At 57.4% G+C, this 15,457-nt stretch overlaps 1 protein-coding gene across 1 annotated transcript; it reads right to left on the minus strand.

Annotated features, from left to right (window-relative positions):
- Positions 1-2,098: 2,098 nt before the first annotated feature.
- On the minus strand, positions 2,099-14,946 carry LOC119092419 (succinate-semialdehyde dehydrogenase, mitochondrial). The gene is made up of 10 exons (XM_037215385.1): positions 14,893-14,946; positions 13,884-14,102; positions 13,310-13,480; positions 12,410-12,493; positions 9,664-9,904; positions 9,010-9,173; positions 7,958-8,116; positions 5,289-5,461; positions 4,308-4,395; positions 2,099-3,465 (listed from the first exon to the last, which is right to left on the minus strand). The coding sequence occupies exons 1-10, from the start codon at positions 14,944-14,946 to the stop codon at positions 3,289-3,291; spliced, it is 1,530 nt and encodes a 509-aa protein (XP_037071280.1). The 3' UTR covers positions 2,099-3,288.
- Positions 14,947-15,457: the final 511 nt, after the last annotated feature.

A 15,457-nucleotide genomic window follows, 5' to 3' on the forward strand; every position in this document is an offset into this window, starting at 1 on the left:
CTTCCTGTCTCAACATTTCAGTCTTGCCGTTTGGAATGTGCAGGCTGCCTCGGTTTCGTGCCGCGTGCAGTGAATCACACAACTGTTAGCTGTCGTTTCCGCAGGTCATTCGTCTTAATGCGCGCGCCGAACGGATGCTCTGTTGCTCACGTTGCATCCCGGTGCCCTTAACTGAAATTTTGAACCCGACACGACCAAATTTCCGAAAAATGTCCACTCAAACGATTTCTTTCCGCTTTAAAGATTCCTTCAAGTCCCTACGTGCGCGCTTTATGTCTTTGCGAACAACGCGACGCTTTGTCAAATTTGTTATCGCTGTGCTCATCTCCTCAATAAGTTCCATCCATTTGTGCAGTGTCCTTAACGTCAAGCGGTCTGTATAACCCATGCTGGTGCTCCACTGCGTGGCTGATGGTGCCCTCCTTTGGCCCGAGCTGCGCTGTGTGTGCCTGTCTGGTCGACGGCTGGTCGTAGCGGGCGGTCTCATTGGAGAATGTACGGACTGAGAAGACTCTTCAGTATCAAGTTTCCTGCGAACTTGGGCGGTGTTTCCTCCGCCGTCAGCAGACCGTGCAGCTTGAGGTTTCTGGGTGAGTGCAGCTGGCACTCGTCGGCAGTGTGATCCTGCGAGACGTGCATAGGGCATCTCCCACTTCCAGAAGACCGTGCAGATTATTGTTGCTGGATGAATGCACCTGACTACGGTGAAGCTTTGTCTCCTTCTTGGCGCTTTCAGTTAAACGGATCTTCGTCCTCCATCCGGCTGCAGAAATCCTCTTTATTTTATTGCATTTTACTAATAGTTCTTGCTAGTGTTGTGGGTATATAGGCTTTATCACACTTTCACGCTTCAGCGTGGTGTCAAAATGGTACGCAAATGGTCTTCAGTTGGTTTCACTAAACGTGCGTAAATAAATTTTTGTTCATGGAAAGTGTGGCCGATTCGGCAGCAGTTCCTTTTTGACTACTACTCTACCGCGCTCTGGCTCCCTACGAAGTACAGGATCACCGGCAGACATACCTATGCTATCCAGTTTGGTCGTTATAATGTAGTATCCAGCCCAGTGTCACTCCGCTACCGTTGCGCCGCGCACTCTGAGCAATGATCACACCCTTTGCATGCAAGTGGTGTGAACACTGGGCTGAGCACCCAAGCGTGATGCATTCCATCCCTGCCACGCCACTTACCAGCAAATGTCCTCCCTCCCGTTCTCTCTCCGCGCCGCCTCGGACCGCGTTAGCTACCCGGCGCTAGGGGGAAACGTGCGGGGAGTGGGAGCCGGCCCCGGCGCGGGATGGGAGGGGGGGGGGGGCAGGGGGGACGAATTGATGCTCGCTGCACGAGCTCGCGTGTAATTCAGCAGCCGGTAGTCGGCCCACGTTCGTTGTTGATACTGGAATAGAGAATCGACCAGCAGTTGGAGTAGTAGTTCGAGTAGCTGGTGGAGACTGGTATAGAGAATCAATCTATGCATAGCGAATCCACAAACGATCCTTACTTCGAAATTTAAGAAGCGGTGTTTTTGAACATAAATTTTGAGAACTTATACACCAAATCAAGAGGTTTTTGGCTGTTGTAGCATATTTGTATCTTTTCTTGGAGCACCGTTATGCCGAAAATGGACCCGACATAGCCACGCTCACGGCGCCATGGCTTATGACTTAGTCTTAGCTATGCTAATTCAGCTTAACTTAATAATATATATATAATAATATATAATGTAATAAATATGATAGCACATAACATAATATAAATATATATATACATATAATATAAAAAATAAATATATAATAATAATATAGTAATATATAATAATAACTTAGCTCTGACTTAGTTTATCAGATACGGGACGTTCAACACCATGCTACCCGCTGCAGAGGTAACCGTGGGTGGGATCTGAATCACCATGGTAACATCGTCCCCAGGCTGTCGCAGCACTACCTATGTTGGTCCTACTGCTCGTCTCGTAGTGCAAACGCTATGCATGTGCGCGTACTTGTTTTCTGTCTCGCATTTTCATTCTGGGTTGTGTGATGTACCAAACCGCCTTCCACCAAACACGGGGTACAACACAGGGTATATAAATTCCAATTCGCTACAAAATATTTATTCTGAACACCATTGAGCACATCATTTTACAACAGCATACGTTGGAAGACGATTGACCATCCAGACAAAAATGGAAGACGGCTGTCTGTAGGTCGGCAGACATTAGGGAGGTGACATCAAATCGTACATCAGCGGGGCCGAGCGCCACATGACCCCAATCCAGACCACGCGGCATCAGTCAGGGCAACACACACTCTGGAACACAATGTTCGTTTCAGTGTGGTCTGGACTCATCACGCGCGAGGGAGAACGCGAACAAAAACTGAACCGCCAAACGCACAGTGCATGTCCGGAACAGCCGCGGTGCTTGCCATGAAATGAAGCAAACAAGATTGCACCAGATTTTATGACGTAGAGCATAACAATAATACACGCAACTTGAAAGCATTCAAATTATGCAGCCAACATTGAGCCGGCACCATGCTCTCTGACTTGGCTGGGGGAGTCCAGGAGCATACGGCACAAAAAACCCACCCGAGGAGGGGGTGGCACACCATTTGACAGGTCGGTGGCACACCACACGAGTGATCCGCTTCAGGAAGTCCTCCCTGCCTGACCAAACTGTGCTAATCGCCATCGCGTATACGGACTAACAACGAACCCTTCCAATCAAAAAGTTTTCTAACGACCCCTCATGACGCCACGATGCTATCATACCGATTACGCCGCGCCCAGGGACATCCAGCGACGGGCGCCTGTCACACGCCCCCAACTTGCCTACGAGGTGCAGACTAGAGAGAAAATTCCCACGACACTGAGCACTGACAGCGCCACTAATCCCACCCGAATGCACGTACCAGCAAATATAAATGCACCCAATCTGTGCAGCTACTTATCACAAAAATGCCCGCGGGTAATTCAACTTAGCTCCAGCTTAAGACCTCTTTTATCAGTAGACCGAGTCGGTTTTCACCGGTGGACGTGGAACGCCCCGCCGAAAAATGAAATACTAAGTTTGTAACCTGTAAATACAACGGATTCATCATCCACCGTACAGCTTTCCGCTCAGACAGCCAGCCACGTCCGCTCTCCCGGCGACACCCGACAGCCGCCTCACTCCTTCGTCGCCCGTACTCTCACACCGAGCCGGAGCCGAGCACGACACTGACCGCCGACCCGCAGCGTCCCGGCCGGTGCGCCGCTCGGCGCGCGGGCCGCGGCCTCGGCGCGCGCCGGGCTCACTTCGTGCCGAAGCAGATGTACTTGACCTCGGTGTAGTCCTCCACGGAGTAGTGGCCGCCCTCGCGGCCCAGCCCGCTCAGCTTCACGCCGCCGAAGGCCGCCTCCGGCTGCGAGATCAGGCCCTCGTTCACCCCGACCATGCCGCACTCCAGCGCCCGGCTGACCCGCCACGCCTGGGGCACGTCGGAGAGGGGGAGACGTTAGCGCAGCCGGACGGCACAGGGACACGGCACGCCTGGGGCACGCGCCGGAGAGGGGGAGATGTTAGCGCAGACTCTGCGGCGTACCGCAGCGGTACCGCAAAGTGGTAACCGGTGCGGCGGCCGGGCTCCCATCTCCGGCGAACGCCGCTGCAGGCGACCGCACAAGAGACGGCTCCGTCCGGGGTCAGCGGGTCAGGTCACGCACCGCTCGGTCCAGGCTGCCCGGACAGAATGGCGTGGGCCACATGGATACAGCCTGTCATGGGTCACATGGACACGGCCTGAGGGCACCACACGAACATGACCTGTTGTGGAACGGATGGACAAAAATCGAGATGGGTCGCACCAACACAACCTGCCACGGACCATATGGAGACCACCTGTCTTGGAGCACACGCACAGCTTGTCGTGGACACGTGCCACGGCCGGCCCAGTGGCGACCTCATGTCCCCGAGCCGCCCGGACTGCTCCCGGCCCGCGCCGGAAGACTCGAGCGTTCTGTTGTTTGGTTGCTGTCGTTTGATTGCTGCTGCTTGATTGTTGTTGTTTGATTGTCATTGGCACCACCGACCTCGCCTGATGAGGCCTAACTGACCAGCTAGCTGAACCAGACTGCAGCCTGTTCTGCTCTCTCCGCTCTCAGAGCTGTGCGCTCTCTGTGAAGATGTGGGCGGTCACGGCGCGGTGGGAGCCAATGACTCTCATATCGTCCTGACCTATCGAGTCCATACTATATCGGACCTAACCGGACTCATCCCGGCCCATCCTAACCTCGCCGGTGAAGTCTGCACCCTGGCCACATCGAGCCTGACCTGTGCGATGTTTTCGGTGAAGATGTAGCCGGCCAGGCCCATGTCGCTGCTGTTGGCGATGGCCAACGCCTCCTCCTCCGTCTCAAACCTGGCGGCGAAACGCCGAACCTCGCCTCAGCGAGGGCGCCGAGCCGGGGCGCCACTGCGCGCGCCTCCCAGCGGCGGGCAGCGGCGGCTCTATCTCACAGGCTGGGGCTCGCCCTGAGGCTGCGCATACCGCCACTGCGCGAGCTTCCGCCGGGCGACCCGACAGCTAGGCTGGCCACCATTCACGTCAGCTGGCCACCATTCATGCCAGCTGGCCACCATTCATGCCAGCTGGCCACCATTCACGTCAGCTGGCCACTATTCACGTCACTGCTGTAAGCAGTCATGCGCATTGACCCCATAGTTTTCGGCACTTTGAGGTCGGAGATGTTATGCTGGCATCTGTCGACCTTCAGTATCACGGGAGGCACTGGTGAGACAACGTTATCAAGGAAAAACTGATCCGCACAAGAGCTCTGAGCTGAGAATCGACACCGCTGTGTCGCCCTCGATAACGTCGAATGGGAGCGTGGGAGAACAGAGAGCAACACAAGCACACATACGCACCTGCCACCGACAGTAGCGTTGGTGACAATATCCCAGCACGCGCTGCACTGCAAAGCCGTGTACGGTTGCCGCTTCCCCACTCCACGCGGTGTCCCCTCTCCCCCGGCACATCCGCCCTTCGGCTCCACCTTCCCTGCCGCGGCGCGCGCGTGCTCCCCGCTGCGTCACACACTGGTGCGTGCACGCTCCGCGCTGCGTCACACACTGGTGCGTGCACGCTCCCCGCCGCGTCACACACTGGTGCGTGCACGCTCCCCTGGCGCACGCTCGGCGTCACCGACGGGAGGCGCCTCCGCCCCACCCGGCGCCAGCACAGCCCCGAAGTCGGCCGGCCGAGGGCAGCCGCCCCCCCCCCCCCCATCGCCGGTGGGCGGGGCGTCGGCTCACCTGGCGCAGGCCGCCACCGGGCCGAACACCTCCTCCCTGAAGCAGGCCATGTCGGGCGTGACCTCGGTCAGCAGCGTCGGCGGGTAGAAGCGGCCCTCCGGCGCCGCGGAGCCGGGCCGCGGCCACACCTGGCGGGCGCCCTGGCGCACGGACTCCGACACCAAGCCCGACACCTGGCGGCCAGCGGCGGAACTAACGGTGAGACACGACTCGTGGCCCGCGCAAGACCTGAAGGCAGCGGTGCAGCCTCATGTTCAGCAATCTCCTAACTTTTCCGTACTTCCCTTACTTGGGACGCAGCACCCTCTTTGGAGAGGAAAGTGGGCTAAACCCGTAAAAATACTAGTTTGTTGACTTATTTTGAAGCAGGTTTTTCCACTTCCCGCTCCTCAGCCCCCTGTCCAAAATATTTTAAGACACCACACAGCTGGCTGAAGAATACACAGCTGGTGACGGCACAGGCTTCAAGCCACACCATTTCATGCAATTATGAGAAATCAACTTTTGTAAACTGCAAAAAGGCAAGTTAGTGAGAGCACTCCACGTCATAAAAATGCTTTCTGGGCAGTTGACTTCATCCGGGGAGCCGCCTCAGATGCTCGCGAACAGTGCTTTTGGGGAGATAGCTTTAACGACTAAACAAACGTAAAGCACTAGTACTTTTAGTTGGCGAGTTCTTAACATCTTTGCAATGGTAACCGTTCATGAAGGAAAGGTATTTAGACCATGTGTTATGACCGCGTAATGACAGTTTTCGGATCATGTTCTCACCAGTTTGATGGCACTTGACAGCAACACTGCAAAACCCACAGTCCGACCAGTCTATCTGTGATCAGACAGCGCACAAAGCGCGCAGTCCTCGCATGCTGTGATATCATCACATGACAGTCACTTAGCACAGCTACGGTCGCAACGTTACCACGGCAGTCGAAACTCTGACATCATACTCTAAACCTCAAACTCTGACATCATAAACATGCCATATTTACACATTCTGTGGACATTGTAAGACCACCCCTCCCATGGGTCATGACTGATGACCTCTTTGTCGAGAACCCGATCGCCCAGTCGTTCAATCGTGTCAGCCACATTGGGCGTCTAGAAAGCGGTCCCCCTAAGCGATAACGTGCTCTCAGGGGCCTCCCATGCTGATTTCCTGTATCTTACCACACACACAACGTTGCCATCCTAGCAAAAAAACAACAACAAACAAACAAAAACAAACAAGCAATGAGGTCGGGCATCCCAGGGCGAAGACCAGCCAAATGCTGCCATGAAGGAACGTTTATTGAAACACTGAGACCTCTCACAGGCGAAGCGTGACATGGCCTTGTGGCATTAACCGATACTTGATAAACTTTAACAACCATCATTCATTGCCGTTTGTTTTACTGTCGTGTTGTGCTTGGTTCTTAAGATCAAAAGCTCACTATCCACACAAGGTTTGACCCACACCATCTGTTCTTACAAGGCGCGGTTAACACTCGCCGAAGGCTTTCCGGCGGCGTGTAACAGAGTGCAGCCAGCGTATAGCCATATATCACGAACGCCGGTTGTTTACCGCTTGGACTTAGCGTACAATGCACTGGAGAATGCCAAGTGCAAGCGATAGAGAACGGGCGTAAATTCGCTTTGCTCCACCACTAACCTTGCCTGGTCCAATGGATCTGCTCCGATGCAGTTTTCCGTTAACATCACTCCACTTATATACATCACTTCATCATCACATCATCATCACTTATACAACATCTCTTCCGCTTTGCCCCAGCATGAACAACTTTGGAGAGAGTTTGGAGTGTGTGTGGGGGGGGGGGAGGGGAAAGGGTGAGGGACGTGAAGACACTCCGTCCCGCGACGGCGGGACGCGGGACGGACGCGGACGCTGAAAACGGACGCGCAGCTCGTGCTGGTGTGAAGTCTGCCTCCCGTCTCAAACGAATTCCAGTCCAGATATTGTGACTAACGGAGTCAAGTCGCATTTATACACACATACACACACACACACACATATATATATATATATATATATATATATATATAATATATATATATCTGTATATATCTATATATATATCTATAGATATATATCTATAAATCTATATATCTATATATCTATATATATCTATATATATATATATCTCTCTCTCTCGCTCTCTCTCTCTCTCTCTCTCTCTCTCTCTCTCTCTCTCTCTCTCTCTCTCTCTCTCTCTCTCTCTCTCTCTCTCTCTCCTCTCTCTCTCCTCTTCTCTCTCTCTCTCTCGCTCTCGCTCTCTCTCTCTCCCTACATCAGGCACTACCCTATCCCCATGATATCCTCGTCTCATCTGTTTTGCGAGGCCAAAGCTTGTCAATGAAAAAGCTTGATCAATTGAAAGCTCATCAGTTGATAAGCTGTCAATTGATTATCAAAGCTTATCAACTGATAGTTCCTGGTGCTTCAAAATGAGCACAAGGAGCTATCAAAGCTATCAAAAAACTTAAGAAGTCATCAAAGTTAACAATAAATTCAAAAGACCACCAGAAGCTTGCTCGAGCTTGCTGTACTGGGTACTGGGCATTCATTGAACCTTTCAGAATCGTTGAACCATCCACATCCGACCGCGCCCAGGGGCGTCACCTGCCCTCCGCACCCTCCCGCCGCAGCGCCAGCCGTCGGGCGGCGGGCCCACCTTCTCCAGCTGGGCGTTGTTGACCAGCGGGCCGAGGTTGACGCCATCGGCGGCGCCGTCGCCGGCGGTCAGCCGCGATGCCATGACCGAGCCCAGCGCCGCCACAAACCGGTCGTACACGCCCGCCTGCACCAGGATGCGGTTGGTGCTGATGCACGTCTGCCAGCGAGGGGAGTCATCATTATCATCATCATCACGGCCATCATCATCATCACTACCATCATCATCACTGCCATCATCATCATCACTGCCATCATCATCATCACTACCATCATCATCGCTAACATCATCATACCGACCGCCATCTTCATCATTGCCATCATCACCGACGTTGTGGATTCATCATCATTATCGTCATCATCGTCGTCGTCATCTTCGTTATCAGCATCATCATCACTGATGACATTTGCCAGGTTATAGTAGTGCATGCAAGATTTTCCAACGCTCATGCACTGTTTCGGTCCATGCTTCTGAGGCTGGTGCTATGATGACTCATCATCCGCGACAGCAGCATTGACTGTATCATTACTGCTACTATTCCGATTCTTATCATTATCATCATCACTGGCACCATCATAAACACCAACACAATTTCTAGCGGCTACGTACTGTCTGCGTTTCTGTTCCGGAATGTCATCATCATCATCACGACCAGAACCAACAGCCCACACCTAACTGGCAGACAAGCACAACTGTCCATGGCGAACAGCCTCGCTACCTCGGCTATCTTTAGTCACCACCCAGCATCACCCGCATCAGCCAATCCATCGCCAGCCTTCCGACACCCCCTCCCCTCCACTCCCTCCCCCTCTCCAGCGGCCGTGGCGCCAGCCTCGGTGCGTGCTGGGCCCGCCGGCACCTCCCCCTCCGCGGCGGCGGCGAGGCGGCGCCATCCTCCGTGCGTGCTGAGCCCGCCGACACCTCCCCCTTCCCCGGCAGCGGCGAGGTGGCGCCATCCTCCGTGCGTGCTGAGCCCGCCGACACCTCCCCCCTCCCCGGCAGCGGCGAGGTGGCGCCAGCCTCCGTGCGTGCTGAGCCCGCCGACAGCTAACCTGGCCGGAGTTCCTGAACTTGGAGGCCATGCAGCCGGCCACCGCCTTCTCCAGGTCTGCAGAGTCGAACACGATGAAGGGCGAGTTGCCGCCCAGCTCCAGGCTCAGCTTCTTCACGGTGGAGGCGCACTGCGCGTACAGCAGCTTGCCCACGGCCGTCGAGCCTGGAACGAGAAAAACCGTACTCGTCGTCGTCACTGGGACTTAACGACGCACTCAGCTGCTAAGGCTACACGGCGTCGCCTGCCTCTCACCCTGGCGTGAAAGGCAGGCACCACGGGAGAAACCTCGCTGTCAGTGCGCTACGCCGCATGTGATTATCTCACCTGAAGAAGTGCAAAAACCGTACTGACGTCGCCCCAGCCTGCTCAGCTGGCAAGAGCTGGCGCGCGGCCAAAACAGGGGGCAGCAAGTGCCAGTTGGCTCGCAACGGCACGAGATATACCGACTGGGTTCGAACGCGAGCATCCGTGAGTGCAGATGTCCCGAACCACCAGGCGGTCATGTCCGGACTTCGGATGAGTGCCTGCAGTACCCGGCAACACACAAACCCGAACCGGTGAGTGCGCCAACCCAACCCCCCCCCCCCCCCCCCTGAGCGTGCACAGCCCAGCCTCATCCGTGCGGGTACCCCTCCCCCCAAACCACCGTCACCTGTGAAGGAGAGTACGGCGACGCGCGGGTCCCGGCAGAGGGCCGCCCCCACCTCCGGCGTGCGCGCTCTGGAGGCGGTCAGCACGCTTAACACGCCCGGCGGCAGGCCGGCCCGCTCCGCCAGCGCGGCCAAAGCCAGAGCCGACAGCGGCGTGTCCTCGGCCGGCTTGGCCACGGCCGCGCAGCCGCAAGCCAGAGCCGCCCCCAGCTTGCGCAGCAGCATCGCGATCGGGAAGTTCCACTGCCGGGCGGAGCGTGACGCGGTGGTGACGAGGTCAGGGTGTGACACAGTGGTGACGAGGTCAGGGCATGACACAGTGGTGACGAGACCAGGGCGTGACACAGTGGTGACGAGGTCAGGGCGTGACACGGTGGTGACGAGGTCAGGGCGTGACACAGCGGTGACGAGGTCAGGGCGTGACACAGTGGTGACGAGGTCAGGGCGTGACACAGCGGTGACGAGGTCAGGGCGTGACACAGTGGTGACGAGGTCAGAGCGTGACACAGTGGTGACGAGGTCAGGGCATGACACAGTGGTGACGAGACCAGGGCGTGACACAGTGGTGACGAGGTCAGGGCGTGACACGGTGGTGACGAGGTCAGGGCGTGACACAGCGGTGACGAGGTCAGGGCGTGACACAGTGGTGACGAGGTCAGGGCGTGACACAGCGGTGACGAGGTCAGGGCGTGACACGGTGGTGACGAGGTCAGGGCGTGACACAGCGGTGACGAGGTCAGGGCGTGACACAGTGGTGACGAGGTCAGGGCGTGACACAGCGGTGACGAGGTCAGGGCGTGACACAGTGGTGACAAGTCAGGGCGTGACACAGCGGTGACGAGGTCAGGGCGTGACACAGTGGTGACGAGGTCAGGGCGTGACACAGTGGTGACGAGGTCAGGGCGCGACACAGCGGTGACGAGGTCAGGGCGTGACACAGCGGTGACGAGGTCAGGGCGTGACACAGTGGTGACGAGGTCAGGGCGCGACACAGTGGTGACGAGGTCAGGGCGTGACACAGCGGTGACGAGGTCAGGGCGTGACACAGTGGTGACGGGGTCAGGGCGTGACACAGTGGTGACGAGGTCAGGGCGTGACACAGCGGTGACGAGGTCAGGGCGTGACACAGCGGTGACGAGGTCAGGGCGTGACACAGTGGTGACGAGGTCAGGACGTGACACAGTGGTGACGAGGTCAGGGCGTGACACAGCGGTGACGAGGTCAGGGCGTGACGAGGACATGCTGACGTCACGTGACAACCTCGTCACACACGTGACGCAGCGATCACAAAGCCTGGGCTCCGGTTTACACCAGAGCTCGGTTTGTGCCGATGCGCCTGGGCAAGAGGTACAGCAGATCGCGAGAGAGGAGAGCTACGCAGACAGGAGTGCCTAGCATCAACACAGAGACAGGTGGCGTAACACCAACGCCGTGTGCTCCCAAGCACCTGTAACCGACGACTGGCGCCACCCACCAACAGCGCTTTTATGATTTATAAAGCTCCGAGAGGCCTACCAATTCCACCAGCACGATTTAGCACTTGCACAGATAACAGTAAAACACTTAACCAGGTGTTTCGAGACGGAGCTCCGTTCAGTGCCCGTCATGCCGTCGCAAGGCCAACGTCGGTGGGATTTACGGGCAACGTACGCTAACGCAGGCATGATACGTAGGCACAGGTAGACTTTTGAACGTGATGGGGGAGGACAAAGAAGGTTTCTGGTGCGCGTGGTGTCACGCAACGCACCAGACCCTGAGGCAAATTCTCAGAGAACCGCGTGAAAGAAGAGGAGGGGGGGGGGGGGGGGGGAACACTTCGCCATTTTGGTTCCACACGCGTTGCAGGGGAGCTACGAGGTTAAGGAGCCAAGGAGCCAGGGAGGCGAAGGGGCGGGGGCCCTGATACCAGCGCGTGAAACATTTGACCATTACAACAAACTCAGGTGACATGGCCGCGGTTAAGACCGTGGTACCGGTGTGATGACGGTGTTAACTGCACCGGCATGACGACGTGTTTACTTCACCCGTGTGATGGCATGTTACTGTTCCGGTGTGATGACGTGTTTACTGTACCCGTGTGATGACGTGTTAACTGTACCGGTGTGATGACGTGTCTACCGTACCGCTGTGATGACGTGTTTACTTCACCCGTGTGATGACCTATTTACTGTACCGGTGTGATGACGTGTCTACCGTACCGCTGTGATGACGTGTTTACTTCCCCCGTGTGATGACCTATTTACTGTACCGCTGTGATGACGTGTTTACTGCACCCGTGTGATGACGTGTTAACTGTACCGGTCTGATGACGTGTTTACTGTACCGCTGTGATGACGTGTTCACTGTACCGGTGTGATGACGTGTTCACTGTACCGGTGTGATGACGTGTTTACTGTACCGGTGTGATGACGTGTTCACTGTGCCGGTGTGATGACGTCTTCACTGTACCGGTGTGATGACGTGTTTACTGTACCGGTGTGATGACGTGTTTACTGTACCGGTGTGATGACATGTTTACTGTACGGCTGTGATGACGTGTTTACTGCACCCGTGTGATGACGTGTTGACTGTACCGGTGTGATGACGTGTTGACTGCACCCGTGTGATGACGTGTTAACTGTACTCGTGTGATGACGTGTTCACTGCACCCGTGTGATGACGTGTTTACTGCACCCGTGTGATGACGTGTTTACTGCACCCGTGTGATGACGTGTTTACCGTACCGGTGTGATGGCGTGTTTACTGTACCGGTGTGATGAGGGCGGCCACTCCGGCCGGCTGTCGGATCATCAGCGTTTCCTTGTGCGGCGCCGCGCCGTCCACCACCTCACCCTGTCAGCAGGGACACGGCGTCAGCATGACACGGCACGCCAGCCGACATCAGCAGGTGTCATGACACGTCATCCCGCGGCCCCGTCTCGTCGGAAGGGAAGCACAGCGAAAAAAACAACAACAACAAAGACAATGAACAGAGAGAACGCTCACAGGGGCGGCGTCTGTGACCTACGCCCAGCCACGTCTCCCAGGGCCTTGTCCAACATACGGCAAATCAAATGACCCGTGAAACGCAAGTCAACTACAGAGCAACCGCGCGGTCAAGCTGTGCCCGGAGGACACCTGGCGGACAACATCAGAATTAACGATCGGGCGGCGTCGTCACTCCACAAGGTATGAGTGTTTCCTGCTGCCACGCCGCCGCTAGTCGCGCAGAAGCCACGCTCTCGCCAGTAGCTCTCCCATCAACGCCGGCGGCGTCAGCCAACGCCCCTCCCCTGGGTAGGGGTAGCCTCGCGCCAGGTCCACCTCGCCAGCAGCTCCTCCCACCGACGCCGGCGGCGTCAGTCACCACCCCTCCCCTGGGTAGGGATAGCCTCACGCCAGGTCCACCTCGCCAGCAGCTCCTCCCACCGACGCCGGCGGCGCCAGTCACCGCCCCTCCCCTGGGTAGGGATAGCCTCGCGCCAGGTCCACCTCGCCAGCAGCTCCTCCCACCGACGCCAGCGGCGTCAGTCACCGCCCCTCCCCTGGGTAGGGATAGCCTCGCGCCAGGTCCACCTCGCCAGCAGCTCCTCCCACCGACGCCGGCGGCGTCAGTCACCGCCGCTCCCCGGGTCGGGGTAGCCTCGCGCTCCAGCGGCGGCCACTCACGTGGATACGGCGCGCCTCGCCTGCGAACCACTCGATGTAGCCGGCGCCGTAGGCCACCTCGGCGCGCGCCTCGGCCAGCGGCTTGCCCTGCTCTGCCGTCAGCAGGGCGGCCAGCTGCTCGCCGTGCTCCTCCAGCAGGCGGAAGTAGGCCTGCAGCAGCTGCGAGCGCCGCTGCCGGCCGCAGTGAAGCCTGGTCATCACCCGGGGACGGCCGACTTCGCAGTCCTAAGGGCAGTCTCAGCTGTTCCGCCGCGATCAAAGGCCACGTCAATGCGGACAAACACGCCGCTCCTCTCGTGCTGCATGTGAGTGTCGCGCGGACCTTGATCATTGCAGGTGTTGCTACTACTTTTCCCGGAGATTTCACCTGTTTTTTTTTCTCTGAGTGATACATCTTTGTGTGTATGTGTATATGTATGTGGGGGGGGGGGGGAATATGACCATCTTGAAGGCCACAGCACCCGAAGAGATACCCAGTTCCACCCCGGGCATGGCACGCACCGCCCCTCGGGCACGACAGGTACCTACTTCCCTTGGGCAATGTGTGTGTACCCCTGGCACGATCTGTGCTCACCCTGGGCGCGGTCTGTCCCCAGCTCCTCTGCGCCTCCGCCGCCGCCGCCACGGCCCGCGCCGCGTCAGCCTCGCCCAGGTCCGGCACGCTGGCGATGACGTCATCGGTGGCCGGGTTGATGACGTCAAAGGTGGCGCCGTCGGCGGCGACCGTCCACTGTCCGGCGACGAGCGCGCGCTCGCGGAGGAGCGAGAGACGGCGCCGGCCGACGCGCGTCGCCTGTGGGCGTGGCGACTCGTTGAGGGTGGGGCTCCAGCGAGGCCGACACCGGCGGCGGGAGGGCAGGGTGGGGCGTGAGGGGCCTGGACCGGGCTCCGCCGTGGACAGCAAGACGCGCCGGCGCTGTACACAGACGGCGATACCGACCCCGGTGCGAGGTAGGATGCAAACAAGGCGCTCCAACATATCACAGAGCTTTCTACCACGCCACGCGCCGGTACCATTCAACATATCAGAGAGCTCTACTACACTACGCGGCGGCGCCATTCAACATACCACGGGGTTTCTACTACGCTACGCGCCGGCGCCATTCAACATACCACGAGACTTTCTAACACGCCGCGCGCCGGCCCCATTCAACATACCAAGGGGTGTCTACCACGCTACGCGCCGGCGCCATTCAACATACCATGGGGTTTCTACCACGCTACGCACCAGTGCCATTCAACATACCACAAGATTCTCTAACACGCCGCGCGCCGGCCCCATTCAACATACCACGGGGTTTCTACACGCTACGCGTCATCCAACATACCACAGGGCTTTGTGCCACGCCACGCGCCTGCGCCATTCAACATACCACGGGGTTTCTTCAAGCTACACGCCATTCAACATACCACGGGGTTTGTCCACGCTACGCATCATTCAACATACCACGTGCTTTCTACCACGCCGCGTCGCATGAGACGAGCAAGGCACGCGTCAGCGATCAGTCCGTGACAGTAACGGCGCCAGTGGCAGCCAGGCGATGTGGAGACTGGACCTCCATACAGCGGATCGTCTCGCTTACCTGCCCAGTACTCAGCTGGCGGCCCAAGAGTCTGTAGCTGAGCTGAAGAGCCATGCCCGTCGGCGCAGGATCCCGTGGTCAGCGGTCACGCTCGGCGCCTGGGGACACGGGACACGAAACCAGCATCACTTAATGGTCCTCTGATGTCAGGGCCATGCATGTGGGCTTTACGACGGGAAGCCTGGCCGTGTCTGTTGCTACGCACGAAAGTCCACCGCCAAACGAAAAGAGCCATCTGACTTCTTAACCAGCACAATAGGTGACGACCGAGGGGAATTGGAACGCCGGATTAGCCCGCGGGCCTCCATGTCAGCGATCTGCCTCCGCACCTCTGGTCCCAAATGATGTGGGAGCTCGTCTGAGCCTGACCGCGACAGGTCGTGACCCGCCGATGTCGTCCCGGTGTCCGTCAAACAGACTCTTCAGTTTCTTTCCACTGACCTCACTGACTTCCGCTTCAGCCAAACCACCGGTTACCGGTCCCAGCCATTCAGGCTTGCCCCCCCCCCCCTCACACACACACTAAAGCCGTCTTCTTGTCTTCCACCTTGCCAGGAACGGAGCG

The sequence above is a fragment of the Pollicipes pollicipes genome, unplaced genomic scaffold, assembly GCF_011947565.3.
Source record: "Pollicipes pollicipes isolate AB1234 unplaced genomic scaffold, Ppol_2.1 Scaffold_1600;HRSCAF=1878_pilon_pilon_pilon, whole genome shotgun sequence".
In the NCBI taxonomy this organism is placed as follows: Eukaryota; Metazoa; Arthropoda; class Thecostraca; order Pollicipedomorpha; family Pollicipedidae; genus Pollicipes; species Pollicipes pollicipes.

Coding starts and splice junctions, on each gene's coding strand:
- LOC119092419 (XM_037215385.1), bottom strand. CDS start 14,946: ATGGCTCTTCAGCTCAGCTACAGACTCTTGGGCCGCCAGCTGAGTACT. Junction 9,905..12,409: donor TGGCCGCCCTCATCACACCG/GTACAGTAAACA, acceptor TCCGCCCGGCAG/TGGAACTTCCCGATCGCGAT. Junction 9,174..9,663: donor CGCCGTACTCTCCTTCACAG/GTGACGGTGGTT, acceptor TTCTCGTTCCAG/GCTCGACGGCCGTGGGCAAG.